Source organism: Oxyura jamaicensis, chromosome 27, assembly GCF_011077185.1.
Source record: "Oxyura jamaicensis isolate SHBP4307 breed ruddy duck chromosome 27, BPBGC_Ojam_1.0, whole genome shotgun sequence".
Classification (NCBI taxonomy): domain Eukaryota; kingdom Metazoa; phylum Chordata; class Aves; order Anseriformes; family Anatidae; genus Oxyura; species Oxyura jamaicensis.
The window spans coordinates 2,301,369-2,315,677 of record NC_048919.1 but is presented as its reverse complement, the minus strand read 5'-3'; the positions used below and the strand labels follow the sequence as shown (position 1 = coordinate 2,315,677).

The 14,309-nt window shown below is 45.5% G+C and overlaps 1 protein-coding gene across 6 annotated transcripts in view; it reads right to left on the bottom strand.

Moving 5' to 3' along the window:
• The window catches only part of TLK2 (tousled like kinase 2), a 44,416-nt gene extending 30,149 nt beyond the window's left edge, over nt 1–14,267 (bottom strand). For 2 of the 6 annotated variants that reach the window (XM_035347698.1, XM_035347699.1), the window contains exons 1-5: nt 13,839–14,267; nt 11,663–11,751; nt 9,793–9,858; nt 3,025–3,096; nt 654–723 (exon numbers count right to left, since the gene is read on the bottom strand). In XM_035347698.1, the coding sequence (XP_035203589.1) occupies nt 654–723; nt 3,025–3,096; nt 9,793–9,858; nt 11,663–11,743 (289 nt within the window). In that variant the 5' untranslated portion in view covers nt 11,744–11,751; nt 13,839–14,267. The remainder of the gene's footprint in view (nt 1–653; nt 724–3,024; nt 3,097–9,792; nt 9,859–11,662; nt 11,752–13,838) is intronic. The other 4 variants (XM_035347694.1, XM_035347693.1, XM_035347696.1 and 1 more) reach the window with 4 other exon arrangements.
• Between the last annotated feature and the right edge of the window lie 42 nt (nt 14,268–14,309).

The following is a 14,309-nucleotide window of genomic DNA, read 5'->3' as shown; positions in this document are numbered from 1 at the left end:
GCATTCCTAGAAGAGTTAAAGAGATAGCTAGTGGTGGCTTAATAGCAGCTCATTAAAACGTAGCCCTTTTCTCTTATTAGAATATTATCAAAGCCATTCTGTCAACACAATCCTCATTACTTTCTTTTGAAGCATAAAAGAACCAGAAATCTGCCCCTATGCCCATTTGCTAGAAAATCTGAACTTGGACTGAAATGCTCTGGGTTTTTCTTAGTACTTTGAGACAGAACTGCTTGCTTTACACTTGAGTACAGTTTGTTCTCTATTTGTTACGGTGAGAACCTACTTTAACAAGGCAGGCATACGTCTCAAATAAGAAAGAGAGTACAGCCTGTATTTTGAAGTCTGGCTGCTGTATATGTAGTGACACAGGACCAGAACAACACTTCAGAGAAGCCATATTAAGCCTTTGGGCAGTCTGTCCCATAAAAATGGGATAGTTTGTGCAAATAAGCCGAAGACGAGTGTTTTCCTGCCAATGAGGACAACAGGGCTCCCAGAAGAGAACTACACCATCATGGAGTAGTTTATAACAAGCTGCCTGACACACCCTTGAGAAGAGCCATTAGTTTCCTAGGACACTGACTGTGCAAAACGTGCACAAATTACCGACCGTTCGGAAATCCTGCAGCAGGGTCAGGAGAATGGATTACCTTGGCTGGTCTCATATGATTCCGCTTTCCTTTTCCTATTCCGCTGGTCATTCTGTTTTTTCTCAGGAGTCTGTTAAACAATACTTCAAAATTAACATTTCTGCAGCTATTCCAAAATTTAAAGAAAATGCCAAAACACAATAATCTGCTCCAGATCCCCAGTGGCCATTTCAGTTCTCTGGTGCATTCGCTTCCACTGCTGGTATTTAAAAAAACAAAACTTTTGCTGGCACAAAAGGTGAAAGGTGGCTGAGAACAGGCCCCAAGGACAAGAGGCTGGAGTACAGACATCCAGGATTAAAGTGCGGCAGCCACTCTCAGTCTACCAGGACAATCCATCTCGCCTGCAGCTCTGCTCGTTCCTGAAGCTGTCTGCAGTTGCCTACGCGAACTATCCTGCCCATAGTGCACATCTGCAACCTTGCACAAATAAAGGCAGAGCTCCCCAAGCAGGCAGCCAGGAGAAAGCCACCACTGATGAATTTCATCTGAACTTCAGTTTGCTTTGCATCTGCTGTCACTGAAGCTGAGGGTCAGGTTGCATCTGCATCTTCTGGGAGCAGCCAGAGACCTAAAGGGGCAGCTTACAACTGGACAGCAATATATTTACAGGCAGGCACAATACAGAGCACCGGTTGAAACCTCTGGAAGCATCACACCTAGCCGTACAAGGCTGAAAACAGAGACACACTGGAGTGAGGGGACCCTGGCACGGTGCTTTCCTGCCACCAGGGTCACTGATGTGGCCCAATCTGCTGAAAACAATAGGATGCAGAGCACTGGAAGCAGCTTACCAAGGCTGCTGGAAAGAAAGATATCTTGTCATTCCCATCACCAATGTCATTTTAAAACCATCTCTTATCCCTAAGGGTCCCAAATAATTTCCAAGCTATAAGCTCTGCAATCACTTCAGTCACCACTAAACCGTAGCCCAGGGGCAGAAAGAAAACCGCAGCGTGCAAAACAACACTGGGGGAGGGAAAGCCATGGCCAGAAAGTTTGTGGCAAACCTAAGCTTCATGCTCTTTGGAAACCAAAGTCCAAAGTACCCTGTTTAAGATCTCTGCCAAAAGACTTGCACACAGTAAGCACAGAAATCAATCTACCTTCTTTAATAGCAGAAAGAATAACGCCGACGCAGCCAGAACCTAAATCTGGCTGTGTCCCCAGTGGATGCTGCACATCCACGGTCCCACGTCACCAACCGGGCGGTCACTGACGTTATTTTGGTAAGATGACGTACGAGATGTTAAGGGAGGGGTGGCCATCATGTCTGCAAAGCACTTCTGAGAATGGAGAGACTGAAAACTCTGTAATGATCTAGACACTTGTCGCACCAGGTCCTGAATGCGTACAAGTCAATGAAATTGCCTCCTCACTGCTGAGCGAAGAGTAATTCATGAGCAGTGTTGGAGCAACAGTAACACCACAGGCTCCAGCACAGCCCCTGTGGAATTCTAAGCATATTAATGAGATTCAGTTTCGGTTGTTCTTCCACTTAAGTACATTTATATAACCAAAATTACACACAACGTTATGTTTTATAGACCGAAAAGCCAGGAATGGTAGATTTGATTACATCAGCTTGGTCATTTTAAATCATTCCACACAAGCCCATCAAAAAATCAAGTAAAATTAAGACTTAGTACTCAATCTTTCACTATTAGCTGTACTCACTTGTATGGGTATTTCATTCCTGAAAGACTTAGCTTCACCAGACAGCTCCTACCAGTACTGCCATATGATGGAGGGAAATATGATCCAAAACTTACCTGATAATTGGGTGGGAAGTTCTTTAAAGTCTTAAGAAAATGCACTCTGATTTGAGACACTATTTTATTAACATGGAGTTTTAAAGCAAAAAGATGAACTTTGCAATTCATTTTACGGCTGCTTTAGCAAGTGTTTTGGAATAGTTAACACTAAAGCAGTAAGATTAAACAGGGACAAAGCATCAATTTTCACCTCCCCGCACTTCCACAGAGTGATTCATAAAAACGCTCAGCTTTGTAGACTTCTGCACACTCACATATTTGATAGGCAAGGCAAACTTTTCCATTAATGCTCTCTGACTTCTTATTTGGCCGACACTTTAGCCAAAAGCCACAAACAAATCACAATGCAGCTGAAAACAATTTCATAAGCTGAATTTTATGATTGCTGTGTTTTTGGGGTTTGGTAAAATCTGCCTGCTGCAGTGGGAAGCTTCAAGAAGGATTGTTTCATAGCATGGTCTGAAGGCTGCAGGGTTAGAACGAGACTAGGCATTTCTGCTAGTCCCTTTCACACCCCAAACAAACACCATGCCATTTGCTCTCACAAAATTCCTTTTTGAAAAACCCAGTTACCGGTAGTATTTGTGCCTGCTTACCTCCAATTCCTTATCACTGAGAGAACCCACGCTGCACAGGCTCTGGTTGGAAGACTCACTATTTAATGGACCCTAGTGAAAAACAAGCAGAGTGCGTTAGAAATGATTCTCATACACGGCAGACACACCCTACCACACACTGCACCTCTGGGCTAACTACGCTGCTCCAAGCCATGTGGATACAGCAGCAACGCGGGTCAAATGCCTAGACCTAGACACATGCTAGAGCACTAAAACCCTCCAGAAGTCATTTGGAGCAAGATGGAAACTGGACTGCCAGTTGGACAGTCTTTTCTCAGCGTACTGATCTGGCCTTTGGAGTGGTATTTCTGTGTCGATTTAAACCCTGATTGTCCTATTTAACCACAATCACAGAACAGCCAAAGCACTATTCACAAAGGTCTAAGGCAACTGGCTTGAGAAACAAAACTTTGGGTTTGTTGAGGAGCATTAGTTCAAAGCTCAGCTCTTCAGGCAAGCATCTGTTCAACCCTGGGCTATGAGTTTAAAGGTATCTTCCATGTGGCAAGGCATCCCTTGCTGTTATCAGATGCTGGCAGTACCACTGATTTTTCTTGAAAAGTGCTTATTTAATGCTTTTTTTCCCCACACACTAAAGAAATTAACAAGTGGAAGTCGTGTTAACAGCAGTAGAACCACCACCCATAAGATAATCTCTCTCACTAGGCTCTTTTATGGACCCAAGGCTGACCTGCCCATAAAGCAGCTGCTTCTGTCACGCTAAAGCACAAATGCAAGAGGCTGGAACAGATTTACCAAAAGAGTACCCAGTTACCTACAAGAGTCTAACATCTTCGCAGGCTCTGCTGGATACACACCTACATTTAAGGTACACAAGCGCTTTTGAAAATTATTTTCTAAAAATCTCTTTAAGTTGTTTTTAAAAAGAAAGAAAAGTGAATCATGCAAAGTCACTGTTTTAGCCTAGTGCTCTGACACAAAAGCATCCTCCCACGGACCTAACTTAAGAAATCTAGACAAATTTGACAAAGATATAAAAACAAGATTCACAATTACTGATGAAATGCATTAACAGGAAGAATGACATGATAAAGCCAACTCTCCATTAATAACTTGTGAGCATCTTCTCCCAAAGATTTGTTCTATTTTGGCATTCTTATTTTTGCAGTAACCACTTCCCACCAATCAACCTTTCCTCAAGGCAAAGCCACTTCTCATTATATACTTCAAAAGATGACTTATGGGAGGGGTAGAGAAGAAGCCTTAATACCACAGAAGAATCCCACAACAGATTATTTTTGAGGGTGGCAGTTCTCCCTTCCCCATTTATAAGACAAGCACCACTACCAAATTAAGCTCGTGACACAACCTAGCCATTACTAACCCCATTCCCAATCAGGCATCCACACCAAGCACAAGTTCTGTTTATCTCCCCTGTTACTCTGTGAATGTTAACTAGCAAGTTTGTTACTCCTTACAGGACAGGGTTGCTTCAAGGGAATTAAAAAAAAAAAAAGCCTACACTTGAACAGCTCAGGAAGCTACACCTTCAGGATCCCCTTCCAAACTTAAGTTACTGAAAAAGATATTTGCAGATGCTTTAAGCCATGCCCCCTTCAGCTCATCACACAAATAGCTCAAAAGCATTAAGATATTTTACCTTGCGCCCTCGGCGAAGTAAAAAATTAGCATTACGTTTCTTTTTATAGCGAGCAGCAAGGTCCCACCGCCACTTGTCCCAGAACAAGTCCATTGTGATGGCTCACCAGGGCGCTGCCCCCGGTTGTCACGGGGATTTATTCCTTGGCCAACGGAACTTAACAGAACTGCCAACGCTAACCTCAAGTACATCCACATGAAGTCCTCCATGATAATAAACGTATTGTCTGATGGCAAGTGGTGATGGAAAGCTGATCTTTTCACCTGCGTAAAAAGCTTGTTTACAAACACCACAAGCGACATCCTCTAAAATCCTTCGCTTCTTCTCGTGCGCTGAAACCTCAGCAGCACGGCCAAGACCCCAGCCTTCTGTGTGAGTGTGAAAGCTCGATTAGGTGTGGAAGCATCCCAACAAGTTAGCATCTGCTGGTCTCCGATGGACAGGCTGGGGCTTGGACATAACCAAGATGAAAGTTGTTTCCATGTTTGGTTAAGTTTTGGTGCCTCCATTTTGCACGTGGAGAGCAAGTGACACGAACAGCTGTCCCAAAACGCCACGTTTGAGCTTTGCAGAGACGTTGTGGTTGAAAGCACGTGGCCATGGCGCTGACCTGCACTCCAGGGCAACCTGGAGTAATAAGCTGATAAAACCATCTATAGTTAGAAGCAATCCTAAGATTTTTCAGAAATACAGGTTTAACCTCATCTATACAAAACATCCAGTCTGTTTGTATCAGAATATAAAGTTCTGAAACAAAAGCAGCTGGAAAAGTACCTCATGATGTTTTTCTTCCTTCCAAGACACAACTACCCATACTATTCCACCTGAGATTTACAGCTCTAGAGGAGTTGGAATCAAATCTCCCCCCCTTTTTTTTTTATATTAGCAAAAGATCAATTCAATTCTGATCACAAGTTCTTGAAGAGCAAAAATGATAATTTCCCTTTACTTTGAAAACTTCCTCTAGAAACTACAATGACAGAATCATAAAACTGAAGCTAACACAGGAATAGAAAGGGTGGAAAGGAACCAAGTACTCAGTGATGGAGTCAGGAAAGAAAAGCTTGACAGTTGTTTATAAGTATCTAGCAAGTTCACTGTCATGTTTATTGACACTGTGAACAAATGCAAAACCCTCTGTAGCCACTTTCTGACTTATTTCCACTGATCGAGTTTTCTTCCCCTTCAGTATCTTCAAGACAGCCTTCCACTTCTTCTACTGCAAAGTATGAGGCCTATCTTACAGGCAAGAAGCTAAAGCATCTTGCTCTAGTCAAACTGTTAGCAAAAGTCTTGTTTTGAGGTGTTTTGGCTAAGGACACATGGATTGTTCGCTAGAACATGCTGCACGTGAAGCACTAAGGATGCAATACTGAGGATGTTCGAGGAGCACGGCCTAGTCCTCAGCTGCACCTCTCCTCTCAGTTATGCGAGAGGAAGAACACAACAGTCTTAACGCTCATCCGGCTAGATACCTGGTTTCACACACAGCCTCGTGTTAGCCACTGCTGATAGCAACAGGTTTAGACAATGGATACGAGCAGCTATACATCTCAGCACCTACCCCTCAGCTGACAGTGAGGGAGTAAGTGTGTGCCCAGACTAAAAAAAAATCTTCAAATTTATGTTTTATCATTCCTGACTATTTATATTTAACTCAGCAACTGACATTGGATAAATGTTCAGTACTTAATTTAGCATACCATTTTAAGTGGTCGTGACACAAAAGGAATTAAAGGAATGAACGTGAATTTTGGGGGAAAAACAAGTAAGCAGGAGCAAGGAATACTAACATCGGAATATAGCTGGGGAAGTAGTAGTAGGGAATGAGCATGCCACAGTTCACAAGGGAAGGGCTTATGAATTTTGTTCCTGAAGTAATTTTCACCGGTATCTGGCTTTTCTAGCACAGACTGCTCCGGGATAATACCGCATTTCTGCGGTATCGCTTCCAGCCCCCTCATCCACTATTCCCTGTCAAGAGAAACCATGATGGGGCTCTGCAAAAATTTGAAATACGTGGGTCATCTGAAATAAGCTAATGGCTCCTATAGTGTTTACCCAAATGACAAGCACAACAGCACACACTTCCTCCTCCGTGAGGAATTTCTTTCTGAGATAAGCTGGCGTGCTCTTTTCCCTTGTGATTCACCTTTCAACTGCTGCTTTGAGTCCGTGGCCTACCTCTGCACGACAACACCTCCATGTTGAGAAGTGGATGAAGAGTTCGCAGGCCCTTTCAAGACTCCTACTCAAAGGCAAGAATTAAAAACCTGTCCATTTACACAAGCTAGTTAGTCATTTCTCCCTTTGCGAGAGCCCAGGGAAGGCCACAAACGAGGCACAATGGCTGCAGTTTCAATAGAAACAACTTAGCCTGATAATAGCCCCCATCACATCTTCTGGAACAAAGTTAGTCTGACTCAGGCCTCCCTTACCTACCTCCTGTCCAAGCCTAAATACTGCCTTGCATGACTCGTGCATTTCCTCAGCCTCTCCAAGCTGCCAGAAATGATCCTTCAGGCTCGTCCACAACTCTTCTGTTGTCCAGTCTCCATTTTGTGCTCTGCAACTCCTCAGACTGGAAGGGACCTCTAGGAATCCAAGCTGCCTAGCTGGAGCCTCACATGTGGGTTTACGTGCGTTGCAAAACTCTCTTGCTAACTCAGTGGCGGAGATGTGCTTCACTACCTCAGGCCAATGCAGCCCAAATTATTCTGAACTCTGCAGCAAATCAAGAGATTTCAAAGGGAAAAAGTCAGTCCTTAATTCCACTCAAAGTTACTGCTGACTCCACATGGGAGAATTAAAGACTGCTTCTTAACTGGGCTTCTAGAAAAGCCCCATGCTAATCAACATTATGGCCAATAACGAGATCCCCACATCACCTCTTTGTTCCAGGTTTGTCTTTTTGCCACGGGAAGTTAACCTGCTATCAGACGTTCACAGGTAACCTCCATCACAGCTGATGGGTACGCGTATTTGCAACAGGATTTGCTTGGCTCCCATTATACCTCAAAAGTTCCCTCAGAATGAAAAAAGTGTTTTTATTTTCTGATGGCAAACTGGACAGAATGGTCATGCAACTCATCCTGAAGGTGAGTTCAGCTCAAGGGCAGAAGCAGAACTGAGCTCTGACAACTATTCCTGAACTCCAGCAGCCAGACACCGCGTTTGAAATAAGTCGTGATGCACAAAGAAGCATCCAAACAATTTTCAAGTATCTGGCATAAAGTCCTGGCACTTTCTGTGGTAGCTGATAAATTTCTAAGCTTCAAAACTCTTATTAATTAGTTCTTCTGGTGGCACGTGACACCTGTCAAGGACTACTGTGCAGCACTGCTTCCCTCCAGGGAAGATACAATTATGCTCATACATTAATTCTCAACCTAGTAACTTCTGCTGCTAAAAACACTGCTAAGTAGACCAAACAACTGGTAGTTACTGAACAAATCAAGACTTTTCATCCTAGAGCGACAGAAAAAGAGAAAAACAAACCAAAAAAAGGCAACGACAAAGCAATACAAGTAAATGCTGCTCTTTTTTACAATCTATTTATTCTCTTTTTGGAGGCAGATGGCCTGCAACGTAAGTGACACTATTCAGGTTATTTTCATTTCCCTCTTTGTGACACCACGCAGAGGAAGGGCAGAGACCCGTAGCTACCACCAACACTTCAATTCCAGCACAGTCCTCCAGACCTACAACATTCCTACAGCAAGACAGACAGTTACTCTCTCTAGAAATACTTCAGCCTTTTTAGATTAGCTATAATAAAGTGGTGCACGCAGCTTAGCTTGAAGATCTTTTAAAGACCAAATTTGTAGAAGAAATGCATGCTGCAGCTATGAGCCACCCCAGTTAGGCCTGAAGCAAGCTGTGTGCAAACACCAATTCATCCAGCACAATTACCTATTCCAGTTCTTATCCAGTAAAAGTCTCTGGAAATGACACAAATCCTTCAGAGCTAACCTGCGTGGTATCTTAAAGCCCGCACCCTGGCAGGGGGAAGGGAGGCAGAAGATGAGAACAGACAAAACTAAACAATGATATCTCCAGAAACAAACTACTTTTTGTCTTCTGTACCTCCTGACCCAGGAAAGATGCCTGAGATGACTAGTCAGAATAATGCCTCAACTGAACACGCTTAGATCTCCCCTAAATAAACACAAACAGGAGTTCGGCAAGCAGAATACTTGTAGATGTCAGACAGTCATGTGTTAATTCAAGGACTGGCTTTGTGAATTTGGGAAAGAATGGCACTTTACCATATGGCAAGAATAGACATCTAAAGCATCGCTGGCTTTTTGAAGCTATCTAGTGACCTGGATGAACCACATGAGTATAACAGTTGCCTAGAAACATTCCTTGCTCATAAATTCCACGTATTAGCTTCAAGAGAAATATATTCTCCAACTATTAAGTAAGAGAATTCATCACAGTCTTGCAACAGAATTTTGAGGCATTTGGGACTGCAAATGACCTCGGTCATTGGGTTGTGCCTTCAGCTACCACAGGAGGTGACAGCACACAGCTGCTTCCAAAACAGTTTAGGATTTCTGCCCTCTACTACTGTTACTGGAAAGCTCTTCTAGAATCCTGTGACTCTGATGACTAGAAGCTTTTTATTCCCGTTTCTAGACCGAAAATTTATCCTCGATCAGCTTACTTTTATTCGTTCTTCAAACCGAGTACAGATATCCTTGCAAACACAGTGGGAAAATGGGCTTTAAAGCTGCATTTATATCAAGGACGTAAACTAGCACGTTAGTTTTACACAGGCTCAAAATATACCCTGTATTTTTAAACATTAAAGAAACCTAGCCAAACACACCAAGTGATACAACAAGCCAGTGGAAGGCAGGAAGCTCGGAGCTGTAACTGCCTGCCGCATTCACCCAATAGGAGAGCATCTAAGATGACATTTCTTCCTTTTATGCAATAAACAGCAACAGAATACCTTCTATCCCAGGAGGATGTGCCAGGCCCAGTCCCACTAGATGGCACTAACTTACTCGACATAGCTTTCCTTAAACATTTAATTGGAAAAGGCTAAAAACCTTAGTTGAATCATACAAATTGTATCACAGCTTTCCCAATACATTCCCTTTAAGACAATGACCTACCAATGCCAGTGCGGAGCATGACGGACGGAGACTTGGGGGGGTAGGGAGGGAATTTGAAGCACCAACCTGGGAGGGAATGTAGTAGCTGAGATTAATATTGCAACCAAGACTTGCTGCAACATAGTAGAGTCATGCTAATTCATATCAATGGTTGGCTGATCTATTGCAAATTAGCAAGTATGCAAGTAAATAAATATATATTGCTTGAAGTGTAACGCATGTTAACAGTTTACTGACTAACACAAAGTAATACACTATACTGCATAACAACAGGTAAAAACAAAACTCAGTAAAAGAGGAGCTTTGCTCCAAGTGCAATCTTCAAGAAATGAGGCCTTATTATTAGGTACGCTTTAGTTAAAAAAAGGCTTTTCAATATGCACCTATACGGAGGAAGGGTACACAGTGTTTCTAGCTCAAACATAGAGAAAACAATTAAGACTTGCTTTCCCGTATCCTTTTCCTTTAAAAGGAGCAATTCCTAACATTTTTCAAGAGCACTGAGTATGTTGGCACTGTTTTAAAGCAATGATAGTGTCTGTGATTCTAAGTCTTAGCTATTCTAGAAAGTCAGTTGGCTTTATTTTTATTGGTACAGCTAAGGATGTTAAAGTTACATATGTGGGGGGGAAGAAGCAAGAAGCAGATGAGAAAGTACATAAAAAGTTGTAATGCTGTATAAAACATGTCTTTCAAGATCATAACTACATTATGGAGCATAAACTTACACTTGTAGAAGCCCTAAGGTTAAAAAAAAAAGTCTTAAGGGTGGGAAAAAGATCAAAAAACCCACACTCCTACTTCAGTAACTGAAATAGTTACCCCTGAACTTCTAGTGTTAATCATCCTTACTAGGCTTCTTGAATGCTGAATATTTTACTTACTCATGCTGCCTTCCAGGATTTAGCCTTGTTTGAATCCAGACAGAAGTACAGAAATAAAGTGTAAACTCAACCTAAACTGTTTTTCAAGTTCTGATTTACTTTCATGTTTTCTAAGAAATACAACATCTACAAAGTTTCTTCCCAAAATAACTCTAAGATGCTTAAAAAAAAACACTACAAAAACTGGTGTTTTACCTTCTACCCTGATGTTGTCCAAAACTTGGTATCTTCATCAAAAATAAACTCCTTATCACTGACCTACTTTAAAATGAGTTCTGCCACCATTTCATTGCTCAGAGAGACAATCAATTAACGCTACCAACGACATCAGGAGAGCTAACAACTTAATGCCAGCATATCAAGCAACCACAGAATGTTGTCATTAGGTGCCTTACTCAGGAAAGTCAGCTACTGAACAGTTATGAAGTTGTACGTGAGGACAAAGATGGGATTTTACTAGCAGGCTGTGGATCACTGATATAGGAGGGTTTACCTTCAAGTACTTTTTTGTGCGTGTCCTGTGCAATTGAGTACACAATTTTAGCACATTGTACCCACAAAGAACTGGATGAACAAATTCCTGAAAATATTTTACATGTTGTATCAAACACAATACGCTTGAAACTACATCTAACAAGTGGCCAAATTCAATTCTCAAATGAAAACTTGGAGAAAGGAAGAGATAGATGAGATTCCCGCTCCCAAAGACGAAGTCGTCTGTTTTGTGGGGGTGTGCAAGCTACCTCAAGGTGGAGCAACTCATAAGAACTTAATTAGGACCCCAAATCTTCTGTATAGCAGTGTCTGCTCATAGAGATCCCATTTTCATTCCTCTTAAACATACTTCAGGCAAATTAGCACTGAAAACACAACTATCAATATAAAACATTCTGCTAGCAAAGCAAAAACTATCAATGTAGAAAGGAAAAAGTGCGGTGCAGGATGGACAAGCAGTCATGCCTTTTACAGAAGGTACTTACGCTCACCTTAGCAACACCAACTCCAGTGAACCTGGCCTCCAGTAGTTCCTGCCTTCGTGGGTCCAGGCTATGCAATTCTTCCATCATTTCTGCTGCTGTGGGAGAACAACAGCCAGATTATGCAATGCAAGGAAAGGAGAGATTTAACATTCTGTGCCACTGATGAGACTCAAAAGCATCTGTTTTGCAGCAGAACCATGTAGAGAGCGTTTTCTTGCAAGAGAAATACAAAATTACCATGCCATAATAACATGACTTTGTCACCGTATTACTGTATTTAAACCACAACCCTGCTGGAGAGTTTCATCTTCTATCTGTAGCACCAGCCATTTCAAGATCTCTTAATCCAAGAAACCAATTATGTCACATTCTCCCACTGGATGCTTTATTAAAAGGAAAACATGGGACTAGAGCGTTATGACTAAAGGCTTTGGAGCTTTTCATCCATACTGCATGACTAGGAGAAAAAGAAAAAGCAACGCTCCTCACCCCAGGATTTATTTTTGGCCAATCCCTAAAATACAAGGTCTCCCCAAACTCCAGATTTCACTGACAATAACACTGACAGCAGCCGTGGTTCTTCCAAGCACAGAAAAGGATCGCAGGAAGAAAATACTGCACATTTACACCTTTTACTTTACAAAGTATTGGATACCTCTAGAGCTGCATCCTTATACTGGATGTACCTGGGGTACCTCCTGGCGATCCGACACGGCGGATGCCATTATTTGAAGGGTTCAGGTGAGGAGAAAAAAAACAAACACAGTCGTACGAACAGGTCAAAATGACAAAATATACAATTCAAATACTGAACTGTGAAAAAATGGGACAAATTTCAATGCTCATTTTTAACTGTGAATCACATCTTCCCAACTGCACCAATCAAGTTCATCATTTCCAGAAATGTCTGTTCCAGTTTCATTTCCCGGACGAAGGTAGAGAAAAGAGATAGAAGATAAAGATTTGCTGTATAAAGAGCATATGCAATGAGGAAAGTTCTTGAAGGGCAGCAAGTGCCCTCTAGAACAGGCAGTATACAATTGTTCCTTTTATTAACTGTCCATTTTGTCCCTGCCGTTTCCTCCAAACGCTGCAGATCTAAGTTATGGGGGGCTAAGCGAATCATTCTGGGGGCATTTCCAAAAGCTCTCCCCAAGCAGCAACAAGCCTCAAAAACTAATGGAATACTAAACGCGGTCATTAGGGAGCCTTATTTCTACTATTTGCTCCAACCCCCCCCCCAAAAAAAAAAGCTATCAGCCTAGATTTCAAAACAGGAAATCTGTGCAGAGGAAAATGACAGACGAGCTGTGCAGGCTGAGATGTCGAAGTGCTCCGAGCCCCGTCCCCCATTTCGGGGGCACCATCCAGGAGGGGATGGCAGCCCGGGGCGGGGATGCTGGGCCGGGAAGGGGCCGCCACAAGTTCCCGAGCCTTTTTCCCCCCTCTGGCCAGAGCCCATCTTCTGCTGGGGCCTGGGGAATGCCCTGGGCTGGGGCACTGCTGGCAGCCGCCCCCCCCCCCCCCCCCCCGCCCCCCGGGGGGGGGGGCCCCCCCCCCCCCAAGAAAAAAAAAAACACGGGGGGGGGGGGGGGAGAGGGACGACACGATTTTCAAGCCCTCTCCAACCCCAAGCGGGCAAAAAAAGAGAGGGGTTAGGAAATAAATGGGTGAGTGAGCAGCCTGCACCGCCTCGGCCTGCCTCCTCCCGGCACCCGGGGCAGCGCTGCCCCAACTCCCAGGCCGGGGCCTCGGAGGCCGTGCCCGCCTCCCCTTCACCTCCCCCGGGGGGGGGGGGGTTTTTGGGGCCCCCGGGGCCCGGGGGGTTTTTTTTCCTCTGCCCCCCCCCCCCCCCCCCCCCCCGCTCTGCTCTCCTCCAGGCCTCGCGGTGGGGCCAGCAGCCGCGGCCCAGGCCTCGCTCCCGCCGCCTCGGGGCACGCAGGCCGCGGGCCCTTCCGCCGTGACCCCGGCCCGGCCCGGCCGCAGCCGGCCCCGGGGGGCGCTCCAACACCCCCGGAGCCCCTCGCACCCCCGCCGGGACCCCCCCCAGGACCTCCCCCAGCCCCCCCCCGGGGCTGCTTCGGGCCCTGCCGGCCGGGAGGGAGGCGGAGGAAGGGGGATGAGGGGGGGGGGGGGTTCCCCCGCTGTTCCCCCGCTTTTTCCCCCTCGGGGCTTCTCTCACCTGGCGCTGCCGCTGCTCCTGCCGCCGCCCCGCCGCTCCTCTCCCCTCCTGCCCGGGCCGAGCGCTCCCCGGGCACCGCTCGGCTCCCGCCGCCGGGGGCAGGAGGAGGAGGAGGAGGAGGAGGAAGGAGGGAGGGAACCTGCTGCTGCTGCTGCTGCGGCGGCGGAGGCACGGGCGGGAGGGGGGAGGCCAGGGGCGGCTCCGCGGCCTCCCGGGCACCGAGAAGGGCGGAGGGGTGGCGGCGGAGAGGAGGGGGGGAGAACCAGGGGGCGAGCCCCGAGGGCGGGGATGGAGGGGCCGGAGCAGGCCGCGGATCCCCGGCCTCGCGTAGGAGCCTGGGCCGGCCGCCGTGCAGCCTAGGCCGGGCAGCGGGGGGTGGGGGGGGGCAAGGCCCGGCGGCAGGACAAAGGCCCGGGGGAGGGCTCGGGCGGCCGGGCAGGTGCTGGGGGGGGGGGGGGGCGGGGGGGGTCG